This window comes from Aquarana catesbeiana, linkage group LG04, assembly GCF_042186555.1.
Source record: "Aquarana catesbeiana isolate 2022-GZ linkage group LG04, ASM4218655v1, whole genome shotgun sequence".
Classification (NCBI taxonomy): domain Eukaryota; kingdom Metazoa; phylum Chordata; class Amphibia; order Anura; family Ranidae; genus Aquarana; species Aquarana catesbeiana.
In genome coordinates, this window is record NC_133327.1 from 362,808,299 (window position 1) to 362,829,341 (window position 21,043).

The 21,043-nt window shown below is 42.0% G+C and overlaps 1 protein-coding gene across 1 annotated transcript in view; it reads right to left on the reverse strand.

Annotated features, from left to right (window-relative positions):
* The window catches only part of PREP (prolyl endopeptidase), a 212,816-nt gene that overhangs the window by 98,405 nt on the left and 93,368 nt on the right, over window positions 1-21,043 (reverse strand). Inside the window, exon 8 of the mRNA XM_073627010.1 lies at window positions 19,879-20,070. Within this exon, the coding sequence (XP_073483111.1) occupies window positions 19,879-20,070 (192 nt within the window). The remainder of the gene's footprint in view (window positions 1-19,878; window positions 20,071-21,043) is intronic.

Genomic DNA, 21,043 nt, shown 5'->3' on the forward strand with positions numbered 1-21,043 from the left:
TGATCACTCACTGTGTTCATTCATAACTGAACACAGTTTACTATGCTTAACAGCCATACTAAAAAATTTTAAAGGTGACTGGCAAAGTATATAAGATTAGAACCCCTGATATGTTACCACTGTACTTTCTCCTTCCTCCACGGCCAAAAACCATATGGCCAAAGCATGCATGACTGTGGAAGGAGTAGACAGCCCGCAGATATAACTGGCTTTAAAGGGGAAAATACATTTTCAATTACTTTTAATGGTAATGTGCACCCCCAAAGTAATGCGGTGTACACACAGGCGGACTTTTTGACCAGACTGGTCCGACGGGACGAATCCGTCAGACAATCCGACCGTGTGTGGGCTTCATCGGACCTGCAGCTGATTTTTTCGGTCGAAAATCAGACGGACTTTAGATTTGGAACATGTTTCGAATCTTTCAGCCGGAACTCCGCCGGATCCAGTTCCTATCGAGAAATCCACTTGTCTTTATGCTAGTCCGACGCTAGGGCAGCTATTGCCTACTGGCTATGAACTTCCTTATTTTAGTCCGGTCGTACGTCATCACGTAGGAATCCGTCAGACTTTGGTGTGATCGTGTGTAGGCAAGTCCGTTCGTTCGAAAGTCTGTCGGAAGTCCGTCAAAAGTCTGTCGGAAAGACCGTCGGACCTTTGATGCCGAAAAGTCCGCCCGTGTGTACAGGGCATAATGCTTTTTGATAACATGTTGACTATGTCTTTTTTCTCTGAACAGGGAGGCCTGATTTTTTGGAAAGTTCGCAGTTTCAAAACAGCCATTCTTTGGCTGTCCTGTACGTGAAAAAACCCACAAGGACAGGGCATGACTATATAACCTAAATACCCTTTATTGTAGTGTTTTGGGAAAGTGGCAGGTTTACTTTAAAAACAATAACCAAAAAAGCTACACACTTCAGTTGTGCATATTCTGAAAAAGTAATGAGAAATCAGCTTTATCTCCCTTATATTTCTAAATGGGATGCCCCTTTGACATTAATCGTTTTGCTGCCAAGCCCTGTGCTCCATTTTGTACACTCAGGTGGCCAGACCATTTTTGCAATTTTTCCTATGTTTTTTTATTTTTCACCTTTAGCTTTCAAGGTTTGTACGAAAAAACCCAAACCATATATTTTTTGAAAGCACATTACCAGAAGAATAAAAAGAAGGTGCTACTGATTTCTAAGGTTCCACGATATTTGCGCAAACGTTTATCAAAACAATATTTTTGCTAAAAATACACTTAAATCATGATCAGCAGATAAATACAGAGCAAATTTTACAAAATTCCTACTAAATATAAAAGCTTAACCTGTATTGAGTTAATAAATAACAAATATTTGTAATTTTTACATTGCGCCTTTTTGCAAAATGGTGAAAAATAAACTTACGCAAAAATGTAAATATGCAAATTTCTCTAAAAATCTGAAGGTTTTCATTTTTCCCTTACAGCTTTCAGAATTTGTGAAAGACCCGCAAAACCATATATTTTCTGAAAGCATATGACCTCTAGAATAAAAAGAAGTCCCTATTAATATAAAAGCTTAACCTGTATGGAGTTAATAAAAAACAAATCTTTGTAAATTTTAAATTGCACCTTTTTGCAAAATGGTGGAAATCGAACGTATCCAAAAACTTTGCAAAAAATCTGGAGGTTTTCATTTTTCACTTACAGCTTTCAGAATTTGTAAAAGACCCCACAAACCATTTTTCTGACAGCACATGGCCAGTAGAATAGAAAGAAGGTGCTACTGATTTTTAAAAGATATTTGCGCAAATGTTTATCAAAACAATATTTTTGCAAAAAATACACTAAAATCATTAATATTGCACATAAACACAACATAACTTACAAAATTCTTGCTAAATTCCTACTAAAGCATCGTTCACATGTGGCATACTAAAGTGTACACCTATTGAGGGCCATGTTTACTTGCACAAGGATGCACAGGTGTTCCATGCATCCCCATACAGGCAGTTCCATTTATGTCAATTGGGATGAAACGGCTGCACAGGCATAGCTACTGTTCCCAATCTGACATCCATGTGGGTGTGGGTACATGACCCCAAATGCAGACAGTGTGAGCTCAGGGACATGCATGCGGACCTTCATGGATGTACAATTGGGAGCAACGGCTCTGTTCGTGTAGGTGCTACATCCCAAATGACATCAATGGGACTGCCTGCAGAGAGATGCACGGAACACCTGTGCATCCCTGTAAAGGTACGCTGTGTATGGCCTGTGTGAACAAGGCCTTAGGCCCCATTCACACAAGCACACCGATCGAATCTGCCTGTCCGTTTTCAGGCGGGCCCAATCTGACCACCCATTGTTCTCTATAGCTGCTGATGTAAATGAACATATGTCTGTTTACACCCGCCCGCATCCAATCCAGTCCAGTCCCCTAATAACAGACGGATGGGGATCCCATTCCCCATCCATCTAGCAGATCGGATCGGATGATATCGAATGGAAATGAACAGGCAGTCCGTTTCCATCCGACATCCCCATAGAGAACAGCGGGCTATGTCCGTGTCCACTCTGCATCAGCGGAGAGGACGCGGACCTGTCATCTGCCTGCTCAGCGGGGATCAGCAGACAGATCGTGCCGCTGAGCAGGTGGATCTGATTGACAGAGTCCGCTCCACGTGAAAAGGGTCTTACCAGGAGCGGCTGGTCCATTAGGGGCGCTGGGGTGCTGCCGCCCTATAGGGTGCCGGACTTATACTCAGGGGGGAACCCGAGGCTCTAATTGGCTTGAAAAAGGTTGGGTGCAGAGCATTGCATCCCGAACCCACCCACTTGTGACAACAGCGAATTAATATTTGCTATTGTCTTCCGGCTTCTCCTACTGGCCAATCAGGATGGATCGGGTTGATGGGGAGGAGAAGCTGAGGAAACCGTGCAGAGGTGAGTGTGGGGGGGGGTCCATCACCGTGGAGGGGTGAGTGCGGGCAGACCTGGGGGGTCTTACTATGTTTGTGCTTTTACTTTTTTTTTTTACTTTTTTTTTTGGGGGGGGGGGGGGATCTTTGGTGAGATAACAGACCCCTATATCTCTTTTTTTGAGACAGAGAAAGGGACTGAAGATAGTCCCTTTCTATGTAGAATTTTACATGAATGCATGGAATCTGTATAGAAATTCCATCCATTCATAAAATGAGTGTCTGATACATTGTAACACTCGCGGTTACAATGATCAGCTGTCAGTCAGTGGATATAGCAGCGATCACTGCCTATATCCATTGTACGGTGGTGTTGGTAAACACATGTATACCAAGCCCACACTTCACCCCCTCCCAAACCGCTCCCCCCCTTCCCCGCACCGCAATCCCCAGCCTGACAGCTCAGTGCAGGGAGAAGCTGCAGGCGGGTGGGAGGAGAGATGCGTTCGGAGCAGGGATGGATTGGGGGTGCGGGGGCACTACAGGGGCTTTCGGACTGGCAGGGGGGACACATCTGAGTCTTCCCAAGCCCCTTAAGCCGGCGGGAGAGGCAGAGGAGGGATGCCGGCTAATGATGGTGGCTGCGGGTGTCCGGTTTGCGGGGGGGGGGGGGGGTTGGGTCAGATCGGGGGGGGGGGGGGATCAGTGCTGGGGTGAAGAAGGGGGTGAAGGGGATAGGAAAGGAGAGTGGGGGGGCGGGGCATTTTTAGGTGTAAGGGAGCGGCGGGGGGTCGAGGAGCAGGGGGCAGGGAAGCGGCGGCATGGGTGGGGTGTTCACATTAAGGGTTAATAACTCTGATCAGCAAGTTGGAATTCATTGATCAGAGTTATAGAATAGTTCAGCAGAGTCTGCTGAACAATTCTGATATAAGCTTTTGGTCATTGAAGTTTATAGGAGAGGGGGAAAGGAGGTTCAGGAGGTTCGTACGCCGTACTGACTTGGCCACCTGCGGGCACTTCTGTAGGTCCGAATGACGTACGGACTTGGCAGTGAAAGGGTTAAATCACTCCAGTTTTATGCCAGGAAAAAGACTAATCATAAACCATGCATTCACTGTAACTGGCTAATAGAAGCATCTTCTTTGCTTGTCTGACTCTTTCTTCTAGTTAGACCTTCTGCAACTAGGCTACCAGTGTAAGATTCTGTTGCAGCAGCACAGCGGATTTAAGGTGGATTTAAAGTCCCAGCATGGTAGATATTAAGTGCCGCAGATACAGCCTTTCCTCTTTCCTCTTTATACTGGCCCAGTGTGAGCTCTGTAGGCTACTGGGGAAGGGGAGGGAAAGTGGAGAACATGTTTTCTTTTCTTACTGCCTGTAAAAATATGGACAGTTAGCAACTCTGACCAATGTAAGGGGGAAACTTTCCACTGAACTCACTAAATGTGAGGGAGCACTACAACTTTTACTGTCAGTATTTTCTGGCCATTATTTTTTTTTTCATTTTAATTATTAATAATGAAAATAATATCGTTGTATAGCAAAGCCTTGGGTGTCAATTATATTAAATACACCACTTCCTTATTTTTACAGCCAAAATTTACTGTTAACGCCAATATCTTGTGAGCTGTATATAAAATGATTAACAGCATGGGCTCTCTGACACCTGAATTTTTTTTTTTTTTTTTTTTTTTTTTTTTTTTAAGTATGGTAAAAAGTTTGGAAATGGCTGGTCTAGAGGAAGCAGAGTATACTTTATGGAAAGACTATAGTAACCATTGTTAATGGTTAGTGTATATATGCTTTTTCTGTAAAATAATCGTTTCGCTGTGCAAGCTCTGTTTATTAGATGGGGTATGTGCATATAGCAATGATGCTGTGCAATTTGAAGATCTGTAAAATTCATGTAGTATATCCTTCTGAACCTGATTTCCATAAAGTACTAATTTTAGACCAAGTCTCGGCTGACTTAATTAACCCCAACCACTCTGATTGCCTTGGAAAGGCTGATTCACCATCAAGAGAATACAAATGATTAATCCCTTGATTAACATTGAAGCAAATCTGGTAATGAGGTGGTATTGTAGCATTTTACAATAAACAGCAGAACACTGGGAGAAAAACTAAAAAACACCTTACTGGTTCTACGATGTAGCCAAAAACATTGTACCCCCATCCCAAGGTATTCATATTTTCTTGATTTAAAGTGGATGTAAACCCAATGTCATCCTTTCTAAACTACTGCCATAGGGGTTATGTATAAGGATATACATGCCTCCTGCATGTATCTTTACCTGTCAAATGTCTCCCCTCTGTCTGTTATTAGACCCGAAAAACTGCATATTCTGTGGGTGGGTCTGTTGTCTGGAGCTTGGTGGGTGGAGTCGTGATGTCAGTAGACTCCCCGCCCACCTCTACACTCCCCTTGTCAATATGCATTTTCTCCTGTGTATTTCTTACACTAAACTTCTGCTATGATCTCTAACATCCAGTGAAAAGACAAAAAAGTAAACACATGACTTCAGCATGCCCAATTATGCTGAGGTGTGGAACATCCAATCCTTGCAGAGCAGCAGAAGAAAGGAGTGGGGGTGGGAATTAAAAAATAATGCATGTGTCTTAGGCTAGTACACGAGATATGTAAATCACCTGTCACTCACAGCAAGGGGGAGGATTTGACAAAGTTTTTCTCAGTTTGTCAAGATTTATCTCACTGAACAATAAAAGGGGATTGCTCAGAGATGGAATAACTCTTTGTGGCAAGACTGGGCTCAAATGATAGGAAATCTTATACTCTATATTATGACAAAAAAAAAATTTCGGGTTTACATCCACTTTAAATTAAACAATGCAAAATCTCAACAGCCAACTACAAATTGAACCAAATAAATATATAAAGTTAATATGCTTTATTAGAAATGTACAATTCTTGACATTTCCTAAACTCGGGTTCACACCTATGCGAATTAGATGTGCGTTTCCCCGCATCTAATTTGCATGGCAGGAGAATGTGACTGACTCCCTATGGAGCCAGTTCACATATCTCCGGGGCGGCTGCGGAGTGCACTGCACAAAAACACTGTGCGTCTGCGCGAATTCAGGCATAGAATCGGCCCTGATTCGTCCCTGAAATGGGGAACAGGGACGCACAGAGTTCCTGTGCGATCCGCAGCCTGTTATCCACTTGACGACCGCCTCACGCCGATGTACGTCGGCAAAGTGGCACGGACAGGCAAAATCACGTACATATACGTGATTTGCCTTCCGCGGGTGGGGGGTCCGATCGGACCCCCCCCCGGTGCCCGAGGCGGTCGTCTTTTGTCCAGCGGCGATCCGTGATGAGGGGGAGACCATCCGTTCGTGGCCCCCCCCTCGCGATCGCCGCCGGCCAATGAGAACACTCCTTTGCTGCTGTATGCCTCCGCCCAGCCCACCCAAGTGCAGTATCGATCGATCACTGTCGATCACTGTCACTTACAAAACACTAAACACATAACTGCAGCGTTCGCAGAGTCAGGCCTGATCCCTGCGATCGCTAACAGTTTTTTTTGTAGCGTTTTGGTGAACTGGCAAGCACCAGCCCCAGGCAGCGTCAGATTAGCGCCAGTACCGCTAACACCCACGCACGCACCGTACACCTCCCTTAGTGGTATAGTATCTGATCGCATCAATATCTGATCCGATCAGATTTATAATAGCGTCACCAGCAGTTTAGGGTTCCCAAAAACGCAGTGTTAGCGGGATCAGCCCAGATACCTGCTAGCACCTGCGTTTTGCCCCTCCGCCCGGCCCGGCCCAGCCCACCCAAGTGCAGTATCGATCGATCACTGACACTTACAAAACACTAAACGCATAACTGCAGCGTTCGCAGAGTCAGGCCTGATCCCTGCGATCGCTAACGTTTTTTGGTAGCGTTTTGGTGAACTGGCAAGCGCCAGCGGCCTAGTACACCCCGGTCGTAGTCAAACCAGCACTGCAGTAACACGTGGTGACGTGGCGAGTCCCATAAGTGCAGTTGAAGCTGGTGAGGTGGCAAGCACAAGTAGTGTCCCGCTGCCACCAAAAAGACAAACACAGGCCCATCGTGCCCATAGTGCCCTTCCTGCTGCATTCGCCAATCCTAATTGGGAACCCACCGCTTCTGCAGCGCCCGTACTTCCCCCATTCACATCCCCAACCAAATGCAGTCGGCTGCATGAGAGGCATTTTTATGTCCTCCCGAGTACCCCTACCCAACGAACCCCCAAAAAAGATGTTGTGTCTGCAGCAAGCGCGGATATAGGCGTGACACCCGCTATTATTGTCCCTCCTGTCCTGACAATCCTGGTCTTGCATTGGTGAATGTTTTGAACGCTACCATTCACTAGTTGAGTATTAGCGTAGGGTACAGCATTGCACAGACTAGGCACACTTTCACAGGGTCTCCCAAGATGCCATCGCATTTTGAGAGACCCGAACCTGGAACCGGTTACCGTTATAAAAGTTAGTTACAAAAAAAGTGTAAAAAAAAAAAAAATATGAAATAAAAAAAAATAGTTGTTGTTTTATTGTTCTCTCTCTCTCTATTCTCTCTCTCTATTGTTCTGCTCTTTTTTACTGTATTCTATTCTGCAATGTTTTATTGTTATTGTTATTGTTATTATGTTTTATCATGTTTGTTTTTCAGGTGTGTAATTATTTACACTTTACTGTGCTTTATTGTTAACCATTGTTAACCATTTTTTTGTCTTCAGGTACGCCATTCACGACTTTGAGTGGTTATACCAGAATGATGCCTGCAGGTTTAGGTATCATCTTGGTATCATTCTTTTCAGCCAGCGGTCGGCTTTCATGTAAAAGCAATCCTAGCGGCTAATTAGCCTCTAGACTGCTTTTACAAGCCGTGGGAGGGAATGCCCCCCCCCCACCGTCTTCCGTGTTTTTCTCTGGCTCTCCTGTCTCAACAGGGAACCTGAGAATGCAGCCAGTGATTCAGCCAGCTGACCATAGAGCTGATCAGAGACCAGAGTGGCTCCAAACATCTCTATGGCCTAAGAAACCGGAAGCTACGAGTATTTCATGACTTAGATTTCGCCGGATGTAAATAGCGCCATTGGGAAATTGGGGAAGCATTTTATCACACCGATCTTGGTGTGGTCAGATGCTTTGAGGGCAGAGGAGAGATCTAGGGTCTAATAGACCACAATTTTTTCAAAAAAGAGTACCTGTCACTACCTATTGCTATCATAGGGGATATTTACATTCCCCGAGATAACAATAAAAATGATTAAAAAAAAAAATATGAAAGGAACAGTTTAAAAGTAAGATTAAAAAAGCAAAAAAATAATAAAGAAAAAAAAAAAAAAAAAAAAAAACACCCCTGTCGCCCCCTGCTCTCGTGCTAAGGCGAACGCAAGCGGCGGTCTGTCGTCAAACATAAACAGCAATTGCACCATGCATGTGAGGTATCACCGCGAAGGCCAGATCGAGTGCAGTAATTTTTCCAGTAGACCTCCTCTGTAAATCTAAAGTGGTAACCTGTAAAGGCTTTTGAAGGCTTTTAAACATGTATTTATTTTGTTGCCACTGCACGTTTGTGCGCAATTTTAAAGCATGTCATGTTTGGTATCCATGTACTCGGCCTAAGATCATCTTTTTTATTTCATCAAACATTTGGGCAATATAGCGTGTTTTAGTGCATTAAAATTAAAAAAAGTGTGTTTTTTCCCCAAAAAATGCGTTTGAAAAATCGCTGCGCAATTACTGTGTGAAAAAAAAAAATGAAACACCCACCATTTTAATCTGTAGGGCATTTGCTTTAAAAAAATATATGTTTGGGGGTTCAAAGTAATTTTTTTGCAAAAAAAAAAAAACTTTTTCATGTAAACAATAAGTGTCAGAAAGGGCTTTGTCTTCAAGTGGTTAGAAGAGTGGGTGATGTGTGACATAAGCTTCTAAATGTTGTGCATAAAATGCCAGGACAGTTCAAAACCCCCCCAAATGACCCCATTTTGGAAAGTAGACACCCCAAGCTATTTGCTGAGAGGCATGTCGAGTCCATGGAATATTTTATATTGCGACACAAGTTGCGGGAAAGAGACAAATTTTTTTTTTTTTTTTTGCACAAAGTTGTCACTAAATGATATATTGCTCAAACATGCCATGGAAATATGTGAAATTACACCCCAAAATACATTCTGCTGCTTCTCCTGAGTACGGGGATACCACATGTGTGAGACTTTTTGGGAGCCTAGCCGCGTACGGGACCCCGAAAACCAAGCACCGCCTTCAGGCTTTCTAAGGGCGTGAATTTTTGATTTCACTCTTCACTGCCTATCACAGTTTCGGAGGCCATGGAATGCCCAGGTGGCACAAAACCCCCCCAAATGACCCCATTTTGGAAAGTAGACACTCCAAGCTATTTGCTGAGAGGTATAGTGAGTATTTTGCAGACCTCACTTTTTGTCACAAAGTTTTGAAAATTGAAAAAAGAAAAAAAAAATGTTTTTTCTTGTCTTTCTTCATTTTCAAAAACAAATGAGAGCTGCAAAATACTCACCATGCCTTTCAGCAAATAGCTTGGGGTGTCTACTTTCCAAAATGGGGTCATTTGGGGGGGTTTTGTGCCACCTGGGCATTCCATGGCCTCCGAAACTGTGATAGGCAGTAAAGAGTGAAATCAAAAATTTTCACCCTTAGAAATCCTGAAGGCAGTGATTGGTTTTCGGGGTCCAGTACGCGGCTAGGCTCCCAAAAAGTCCCACACATGTGGTATCCCCATACTCAGGAGAAGCAGCTAAATGTATTTTGGGGTGCAATTCCACATATGTCCATGGCCTGTGTGAGCAATATATCATTTAGTGACAACTTTATGAAAAAAAAAAAAAAAAAAAAAAAAAGTGTCACTTTCCCGCAACTTGTGTCAAAATATAAAATATTCCATGGACTCAATATGCCTCTCAGCAAATAGCTTGGGGTGTCTACTTTCCAAAATGGGGTCATTTTGGGGGGTTTTGTGCCACCTGGGCATTCCATGGCCTCCGAAACTGTGATAGGCAGTGAAGAGTGAAAGCAAAAATTTACACCCTTAGAAATCCTGAAGGCGGTGATTGGTTTTCGGGGCCCCGTACGCGGCTAGGCTCCCAAAAAGTCCCACACATGTGGTATCCCCATACTCAGGAGAAGCAGCTAAATGTATTTTGGGGTGCAATTCCACATAGGCCCATGGCCTGTGTGAGCAATATATCATTTAGTGACGACTTTTTGTAAATATTTTTTTTTTTTTTTTTTTTTGTCATTTTTCAATCACTTGGGACAAAAAAAATAAATATTCAATGGGTTCAACATGCCTCTCAGCAATTTCCTTGGGGTGTCTACTTTCCAAAATGGGGTCATTTGGGGGGGTTTTGTACTGCCCTGCCATTTTAGCACCTCAAGAAATGACATAGGCAGTCATAAACTAAAAGCTGTGTAAATTCCAGAAAATGTACCCTAGTTTGTAGACGCTATAACTTTTGCGCAAACCAATAAATATACGCTTATTGACATTTTTTTTACCAAAGACATGTGGCCGAATACATTTTGGCCTAAATGTATGACTAAAATTGAGTTTATTGGATTTTTTTTATAACAAAAAGTAGAAAATATCATTTTTTTTCAAAATTTTCGGTCTTTTTCCGTTTATAGCGCAAAAAATAAAAACCGCAGAGGTGATCAAATACCATCAAAAGAAAGCTCTATTTGTGGGAAGAAAAGGACGCAAATTTCGTTTGGGTACAGCATTGCATGACCGCGCAATTAGCAGTTAAAGCGACGCAGTGCCAAATTGGAAAAAGACCTCTGGTCCTTAGGCAGCATAATGGTCCGGGGCTCAAGTGGTTATAGTGTGACCCCGGGCTTAAACTTGATTTCTAACAATTAACCACTTCAATACCAGCCACTTATACACCTTCCTGCCCGAGCCAATTTTCAGCTTTCAGCGCTGTCGCAAATTGAATGCCAATTGCGCGGTCATATAACACTGTACCCAAACAAATTTTTTATCATTTTGTTCCCACAAATAGAGCTTTCATTTTGTGGTATTTGATCACCTCTGTGATTTTTATTTTTTGCGCAACAAATAAAAAAATACCGAAAATTTTGAAAAAAAAAAATTTTTTTTCTTTGTTTCTGTTAAATGTTTTTGTAAATAAGTACGTTTTCGTCTTCAATGATGGGCACTAATATGGCTGCACTGATGGGCACCAATGAGGTGGCACTGGTATGCGGCACTGATGGGCACTCATAGGCAGCACTGATGGTCATTCGTAGGCGGTACTTATGGGTGCCACTGATGGACACTGATAGGTAGGCACTGATGGGCACGGATGGGGACTGATAGGTGGCATTGCTGGGGATCAGTAATTTTTATTGTGCCATAGAGGTGCCAGTCAGTGCCCATTTGTGGGCACTGATTGGCATATGTTGATCATTGATTTTCACATGTGGATGGCCATGGGGGATATACCTGGCCATCCACATGTTAGGAGCTTCCCTGGTGGTTCTAGTGGCTTTCCTGGTGGTCTAGTGTGGGCATCCGAGGGGGGACTGCACTGATAAACAATAAGCGCAGACCCAACCAGTCAGGAGAGCCGCCTATCGCCGATCACCAGCTTTTCCTGTTTACATCGTGATCAGCTGTGATTGGACATGGTTGATCATGTGGTAAAGAGCCTCCGAGGGAGGCTCTTTACCGAGATCGGTGTAGCGGTGTGTCAGACTGACACACCACACCACCGATCACAGCGATGCGCGCCCCCACGGGCGCACGGCGGCTGTTATCCTGCAGGGCATCATATGACGCCCAGTCAGGATAAATGAACCACCGCCCGGCCGTCATTCTGCTATAGGCCGGTCGGGAAGTGGATATTTACAGTGACTGGGCCTTAATGAGATGTCCAAGGAGGGAAGTGTTCCGGTTACCCATCCGTCTAAGCACTGTTCTATGATTATCACTGTGAAAATGAATGAAAGAGTACATCTGAAAAAAGGCACCAAGAACAGGCGTTCCTTCAAATGCATGAAGTTAAATAAGACCAGTGAGAGCTAGTAAAACTAGTAAAAAAAAAAAAAAAAAAAAAAGATACATTCAGGCCTTTCTCTAACAACCATTTTGCCTCATACACAGGATTCCAGTGGCAAGAATTAGGATTTTTGTGGATGGAATGACAGCTGCAAGCACATGGCGGCGGCCACTCAGCCTGCACAAGCCACACCGGACAGTAACCTGCGGTTAGGGACGGGTGTCCCAGCCTGGACACAGTCAGATGCACAGTCAGATGCATCCAGGCTCGGACACCAGGTAATCGCTTAGTGTGCGACTGAGAACAGTGACAACTGCTGTTACTCTGTCAATACTTTGTAAAAGTTGAGCAGCTGCTGCTATTTGCATGCACTTGTCATTCCAGCTGCAAGAATCTGCAAGGAGGCCTTAAAGTGTATGTAAACAATAACAATGAACTTCTCTAAATTGTTCTTTTTTCGTCTGCTGCATATACCCCTGACAGCAGTTTGTTGGATCTAATTAATAAGTGCAAATAATACCTGTTGATTATGCTAGAAATCTTCTGAGCAGATAGCCTTCTGCCTATGCTGTGTTCTTATCATTTACATTGCTCTTAGCCATTTTTGCCACTTTTCATCCGTTGTGGTGTGATAGTAGCCCATTCATAATGAACAGGCTGCCCTAACGCAGCGTGTCAGGATATTTCCATTTGCACTCCCAGCAGCAGTTATTTGAATGCGTCCCAAATAAACACTGCATAACAAGATGTAGCTGTTCATTATCAATGTTGAAAGTTACAACAGTACACCCTGTCTGACCAATATATTAGGTAGCAGTCATATTGCAACAGTGTGTATTACTTTCCTTAGAACATACTTTAATTAAAAGTACTGCTGCATTCCTCTGATAATATCCGTTTCTTTGAAAATTTTCAGGACAGTTGAAGCTAAAAAGCTTAGGTTAAAGATATCAAACACTGTATATTTTCAGGTATTTATTATATTTACTGAATTGCTGTGCAAGCATCAAAGAACTGGTTAGCATTTTTCATAGCATAGCTGTGTGTGGGCCTACGTACAAATACAATTACATTACATAAAAGGTGGACACTGCTTAGCAGAATGCATTGGTATTCACAGAGCAAATAGTCAGAATTGCCTGTCATTAATTGGAATATCTTGGGAAGTTTTACTGTTTTCTAATTGAAATCTTCTGTTGCATATCAATGTACAGAGCGTATGACTACTCCATGGGTCTTTCTGTAGACCTGCATCCAACCCACTGCTTTAGCCCCAAGCTGCTTTTAAGACCACTTGTATCTATACCCTAAAACATGTCAGGTCCATGGACCGCCTAGGTGTAGATGATGTGGGTTGAATGACACTGGCTGTCCGACAAGTGAAATAACCAAAAATGACAAATCTGTGAAACTATGGGGGAGATTTACTAAAACTGGAGAACTGCAAAATCTGGTGCAACTCTGCATAGAAACTAAATTAACTTCCAATTTTTATTGGCAAAGCTTAATTGAACAAGCTGATTAGCTACCATGCACAGCTGCACCGGATTCTGAGGGCTTCATTTTAAGTAACCCCCCCCCATGTGTCCATCGTAAACAGCAAGCCAGCACTAATATAGTGTTTTTACAACTCCAAAACAATAAGTCCTCATGCACACGGACGTTTTTACAGCTGCTTTTTTGCAGCTTAAAAAGGCCTGTCTATGTTAGTCTATGGCTTCATGCCCACCTAGGCGTTTTTGAGCTGCAAGTGGCATAGGCGTTTTTAAGCTGTAAAAAAAACCCAGGACCAGTGGGTTCTGAGAGACGTTTTTCAGCTGTAAAAACGCTCTAACGCTGAAAAACGCTGAAAAACGCTCAAAAACGTCATTCACCAACGTTTTTTTAACGTTTTTGATCCATTGAAAAAAAAAAAATAAATAAAAAAAATTTGAAAAAAAAATAAAACCGCTAAAAAAAGCTAACGCGGAAAAACGCTCAAAAACGCTATTGCAAAAACGCTGAAAAAAGCTGAAAAAAGTTTAAAAAAATCACTGCAAAGATACTGGCGTTTTCATAACGTTATTTTAACAGTCTGTGTGCATGAGGGCTTAAGATTGATAACTAACAAGTGCAGCGCTACATAAAAAAAAAAAAATCAAAATAAATAACTACTACTAAACAGAGGAGAAATAGAACAGTGCTGTAACACACAATCCAACAAAATCAAACATAAATCCTCATCACATACCTATGTGATATTTAAATAAATGAACATAGTGCAACAATATAAATAGATATATATAAATAAACCTCACATACCAATGAGTCATATAAATAAAGACAATGAGTGCAACAATATATGTAAATGTGATTGCATATTATATAGTTCAGACTCGCTTGAGCTCATCCCTAATTTCTAAGGACTACATATCCCATGGTACCTTGCTGCCTGCAAGCTGTGATTCCCGTACTGACTCTGTTTCCTGAAACTCCTCCTCTCAGCACCTCTGTAGTTCAGACGGCAGGCTGTGAATTCTGTCACACAGCAGTGCCTGCTCACAGGGCATAGTGCATTCAAGAAACTAAACGTGTGGCGAGACTCACAAAGTAAATTTATAAATTTCAAACTAGTTCAGATTAATAGGCGTAGGCTACAAATAATTGAAACACAATGTAGAAATGAATATACGAGTTCAAACTTTGACAACAGATAGGCTTTAACTTTATCAATTAACCACTTCCCGCCCGGCCAGCAACATGACAGCTGGGCAGGACTTTTGTCAATCCAGGTGGACGTGATATGGCATGATGACTGATCAGTGTACCGACCCGCTGCCGGTACCATGAGATCGCTGTGACCAATCACAGCAGATCACATAACAATTGTAAAAAATAGATGGCTTCCTTTCATGCTATCCATTGTGTATTTTTTTTTTTTTACATACTGTCACCAGTCGGTGCCCATGATCACTGCCACTCCCATTATATGATAATGCTGTACTGCACTGGCGACAGTATAAATAATAATTAAAAAAAAAATTGTTAATTTTTAATTTTTTGTTTGATTTCTTCATTTTTCAAAAATTTGTGACAAAAAATTACAACTTCAAAAAACTTGCCATGCCTCTTACTAAATACCTTGGACTATCTACTTTCCAAAAAGGGGTGGTCATTTGGCCAATATTTGTACTGTCCATCCTCAAGAAATGAGTTTGGCCATCAGTACATCAGGACTGATAGATTTTCAGATATATGCCTATACCTTTCCAAAAGACTAAATAATATAGACCGATTTGGGTTATTTTCACCAAAGAAATGTAGCAGAATACATTTTGGCCTAAACTTATGAAGAAAGATTTGCAAAATTTTATAGCATAAACGAAGAAAAAAGTGGGTTTTTTTTTTCAAAATTTTCGAACTTTTTTAGTTTAGCAAAAAATAAAAAACCCAGTGGTTATTAAATACCACTAAAAGAAAGCTCTATTTGTGTGAAAAAAATGATAAAAAATTCATTTGGGTACATTGACCGCGCAATTGCCAAAGTGCAACAGCACTGAAAGCTGAAAATTGGCCTGGCCAGGAAGGGGGTGAAAGTGCCCGGTATCGAAGTGGTTAAGTGGATCCACACATGCTCAGCTTGTAACGTCCAAGATCGCTTATGTTTGGTTTTGCCAAAAATCAATCTATGAAACAAGTGAAATATGATTTTTGGCCCATGCACTCTTGATATCTATGTTTGATTAGAATGTCTCTAGCAATACTTTTGTGAGCTTCCCAGATAACAAGTGGATTGTGAATAGTTTTTGTCTTTAAAAGTTTTCTGGTTATTTCTCGAGGTCTGCCTTTTTGGAGGAATGTTTGGCTCCAAGTTTAGAGCTTAGCAGTCTGAGGAGCCAGATCTATGGTCATAAAGATTGCGACCAAGCAGAAAAGGTCACACAATCAATATCTGATGCAGCGATGTTGAAGTAATGTAGTTCGATATGAAAGATAATCGATTCTCAAGTAATTTTCGGGAGCAGGTAAAAAAGAGCTTTGGTCTCTTGGATGCTGGGCTTGCCAGATGTCAATTAAACAGTTTTGATACAGAGATTATTTTTACATGTTTCAGAGCTGAGAAGAATAGATAAAAGGAGCCTGTTGATGCATCAAATGTCAAACTGATGCAATCTCCCAGAACCTTCAGTGGTACCCTGTAAAATCTGTTAGAAGTGGTCAAGGAAGCAAATCTGATGGGTATTGGGTAACTAAATGCTAGCGAAAGTAAATTGTAGCAAAAGCCTTGACAATCTGGTATCTGCCATGGAATCTGAGATAGTGGCTGTATGTTACTATGGCGCTTGTCTGATGATGAGATGCTAGTTCCTCTTAACTTGGCATTCAGGGAAGTACTGTAATAGGAGATCAAAAACAATGTTTTTTTATTCTTGGGGGCCCCAGATTGTTTACCGTGGGTCCCCGAATGAAAGCCACTTGGACTTTTAGCTTCGATAGATGGTTTAGAAGCATTTCCTCTTAGTATGTTAAGACCTTTTACTTTAAACAAGATTAATTTAACCACTTCAATACAGGGCATTTTCACAACCTTCCTGCCCAGACCAGTTTTCAGCGTTGTTACACTTTGAATGACAATTGCGCAGTCCTGCAACACTGTACCCATATGAAATTTTGATAATTTTTTTCCCAACAAATAGAGCTTTCTTTTGGTGGTATTTGATCACCTCTGCGGTTTTTATTTTTTGTGCTATAAACAAAAAAAGAGCAACAATTTTGAAAAAAACACACAATATTTTTAAATTTTTTGCTATAATAAATATCCCATTAAAAAAAAAAAAAAAAATGTTTCCTCAGTTTATACCAATATATATTCTTCTACATATTTTTGGTTAAAAAAAAAAAAAAAAATCGCAATAAGCATATATTGATTGCTTTGCGCAAAAGTTATAGCGTCTGCAAAATAGGGGATACATTTATGGCATTTTTATTGTTTTTATTGTTATTTTTTTTTACTAGTAATGGTGATTTTTATCGCGACTGCGATACTGCGGCAGACATTTTGGACACTTTTCACACATTTTTGGGACCATTCACATTTATACAGCGATCAGTGCTATAAAAAAATGCACTGATTCCTGTGTAAATGTGACTGGGGGGGTGATTGAGGGGTTAATTATGTTACCTAGGGAGTGATTCTAACTGTAGGGGCGGGGACTCACAAGGGGAGGAGGCTGATCGGTGTTCCTCTGTACTGGGAACACACCATCTGTCTCCTCTCCTCTGACAGGACGTGGATCTGTGTGTTTACACACACAGATCCACAGTTCTGCTGTGTTCGAGGGCAATCGCGGGTGCCCAGCGGACATCGCGGCAGCCGGGCACGCGATGGACCACTATGTAGTATCCCTAAAGGGATCTAAAAATAGTAGTTGTTGAGCTATCATCCATTGCTGACAAAATACTGTGAGTTGACAATGTTAATCTATGCAGAAGAGTGTTCCTCTAATCAACACAGATGGGAGAGCCTAAGCGGAAAGATGGCATCTCAGAGCACAGGAAGAGGGTTAAAAGGGAAGTAAAAATTTGATGGGGATCTGAGTATCCTGAGATATGAGGCCACAGGACCCACATGGATAGAGGTAGGCTTGATCAGCAGGTCAATTAGAGAGTCAAGTGTACCCCCATCTCCAAGAGAGCCATGAGAAAGTGTGTTTGTTAAAAAAAAAAAAAATGTTGCCGTTCCACCATACTCTCCACATGGGAGCAAGTCCACTGTACCCTTTAACTAATTACTAATGTACATTGTGGGAGCCTGAAACCATCATTGTCATTGTTGGAAAATTAAATGCAACACATAACAATGTAACACAGAAAAACAAAGTTCAGTAACATGAAAACATGTTAACTACTCAAAGAAATAACACAGCTCCTGATACCAACTAGTATTCTCCACAAATGGCTGGGAGGGGTTTAGAGCTCCCCACTGGGTTGGCAGTGTAGGTAGGATCGGGTACAGAGGCAGCCAAGAAGGGAGGTCATACGTAATGCTCCATAAGGTTAGGGGGTGTGGGCCTTTGTTATGTGGCCCTTGCTTGCAGGTATAGCATGTAACAGTACTGAAAGTTTGCCAGATGCATAAACAGTGGAATAAAGTTGAATAACCATGTTCCAAACTTCCAAAATCATGTTGCAAACGCCAAAGGGGAAGGGAGGCAAAATCTGTCCACTGATAATAAACACGCATGGCTCCCCACAGAACAAGTGCAGTAAGGCCAGCCATACACTGATTGAAACTTGGCCGGTTTCAACAGGAACTGACCGAATTCCAATCCATGTATGGGCAGGCCGGTTGTACAGAAGTCTATCTACTGATGGATTTCTGTACAACCGTGATGATGGGGAACGCTCCCTGTTGTTAGAATACAGAAGCTCAGTGGGAAGGAATCCCCCATCTACACAGAGTTTGGATGGGGTATTCGGGTCAGTTTTCATTTAACTCACTGGTTGAATGAAAAAAAAAAATTAATGCATGGCAAGCCTAACTGAATATAGGTTAAACAAAGACCCAACTATAAAGAAAAAAACAGTACAGACAAGTAAACAACAAATAGGGACTGGGTTTACCTAAGAGCTGTAGAGGATTTAAACTCATACAGAAGGATTAGCCTGCACAAGACAAGGTTAGTCCTCGTTGGCATCCGGAGTAACATGATGTAGAGAACTTGCTTGCACTCAGGAGCAAGAGCGCCAGTTTCTTTGTGGCCAGGGCAGAGGAGGACCCAGCAGTCTTTGGGTTTCAGTGGTCTGCACCTAATCAGAAAGGAAACCTAGGAACTGGAACAACAACGGAAACTGAAAAGGCTGGTGTAATGTGAATGGATAGCCTTGCTTGTGGACAATTAGGTGAAAGGGGTGAGGTCCCAATTAGCATGAATACTCTGAGTCCTAGTTAACAAACATTTCAGAAGGTGCCACATGTACAGCGTGTGGCAGGAGAGATCATGATAATTCTGTATCTCTGCCGTCGAAGGAAACGCCTGTTGCCACACTATCTGTAGAATCTCCTCTTTCATTGCATAATAGTGCGGACAGCAAAGTACATCTTTCAGGTAAGTAGAAAAGGGATTCTTTGGCCACACTGTGCTGCAGACCTGGTTAATTCCAGGTGTTCTCTAGGGGGTTTACCCAGGACCCAGCTGATGATGGCTGCCACTGCAGCTCTAAGATTTGCACTGCTTGTAGCCTCTGGAATATATCGAAGCCTCAGGTTTTTTCTGCAGTTGCTATTCTCCACATCTTCCAGTCGAAACTGGATTTGGGGAAAAAGACATAATATCACTTCCAGTGATTTGGACACTCAGAAACTGAGTGTTCTCAAGGGAGCAGAGTTTTTATGTCTGTCGGAGACTTTTTGACATTGTTTAGATCAGTCCTGAAAATCGGACTAGGCTTTCTATTTTTACTCTAGTTGGGAGAGACCAAATGAGGGCGCAAAGGTCAGCCTGGCCTAGTGCCCAATATATTGAGCAAATACATGAAGAGTCCAATCCAACGAGAGATTCCGCCAAGGGAGGGGATGGAAAGGGGGTCAGAGACAGGGGGTATGCTTGCTCCTTGATACAGTATGGTGGAGAAACGGCACAAGCATATTTATTTCATCCTATTCAGAAACCTGTTGCAGCATATCTGATGGGTTGGGGGCAACCTTAGAAGATTGGGAGGTAGGAACGGCAAAAAGTTGTTGTCTGAATAGCAGGTCATCTTGGACAATCCTGCTGGGTTCCTCTTTTTAGTCATATGCTAATTGTATCTCAGATAGGGCTAGAAATGTGATTTGTATCCCTCATAGTGCAGAGCTCAAATAGGATACCTTTTTACTTTTCCACAGCTGTGCTAAATTCAAATAATTACAATAGTTACATTAGCAAACGTGCACCCATTCATAGTTATTTAAAGCTTATTATTAACTTACCCAATACATCCTTCTCATGCTCTGGAACAAGTTCTTTCCACCTGGATTCCACAGGGTCACTGAAGTCTATGTTAATTAGCTTGTATTTTGGGGCATTACGATTGGTCTTAAATGTGAAGACAGTCCCTTCATTTGTGATATAATCATATTCTGCTTCAAAATTATCTATGAGCTTTTCCCAAGGAAGAATACCTGTAAAAAAACAATGCAATTGTACGTTTAAATAATGTATTCAAAATCTATTCCACAACACAAAAGATTAGACAATCTGTCACGACTGCCATTATGATGACTGGCAGAAGGGCCAATGCTTTAAAGAGAACACCGCGTTACCCTTAAAAGAAAGACATCTTAGTTGTGATGCACTGACATCTTTCTCTTAAACCTTGTATCTGTCACAATGTGAACTGGCTGCTAGACAAAAAAGAATAATAATTTGAGAACAGTGATGAACTGTACCTGCTTCTGAAAAATGTATTCCAGCTAGGAACAAGACATTTTAGTTGACAGAAATGGATTAAAAAAAAACTGTTGGGATTTTGTAATTCAATGGGATTTAAAGCACAACTTCAGCCAAAACTTTTTTTATTGGAGACCAAGGCATCCAGTCTCTGTACACAACCCCAGTTGAAGTCTATTGGGATTCAGTGTGCAGGTGTAAACACCTGAGCAGGTTGCTGTTTTGATGGAGGTGGTTTAATGAGTTAGAGAAAATAAGCATAGCAGGGTTGGGGTGGGTAGAATTAGCTTATACACTCACTGGACATTTTATTAGGTACACCTTGCTAGTACTGGGTTGGACCCCCTTTTGCCTTCAGAACTGCCATAATTCTTAATGGCACAGATTCAACAAGGTGTTTGAAACATTTCTCAGATATTTTGGTCCATATTGACATGATAGCATCACACAGTTGCTGCAGATTTGTTGGCTGCACATCCATAATGCGAATATCCCGTTCCACCACATCCCAAAGGTGCTCTACTGGATTGAGATCTGGTGACTGTGGAGGCCATTGGAGTACAGTAAACTCATTGTCATGTTCAAGACACCAGTTTGAGATGATTTGAGCTTTGTGACATTATCCTGCTGGAAGGAGCCATCAGAAGGATGGGTACACTGTAGTCATAAAGGGATGGACATGATCAGCAGCAATATTCAGATGTT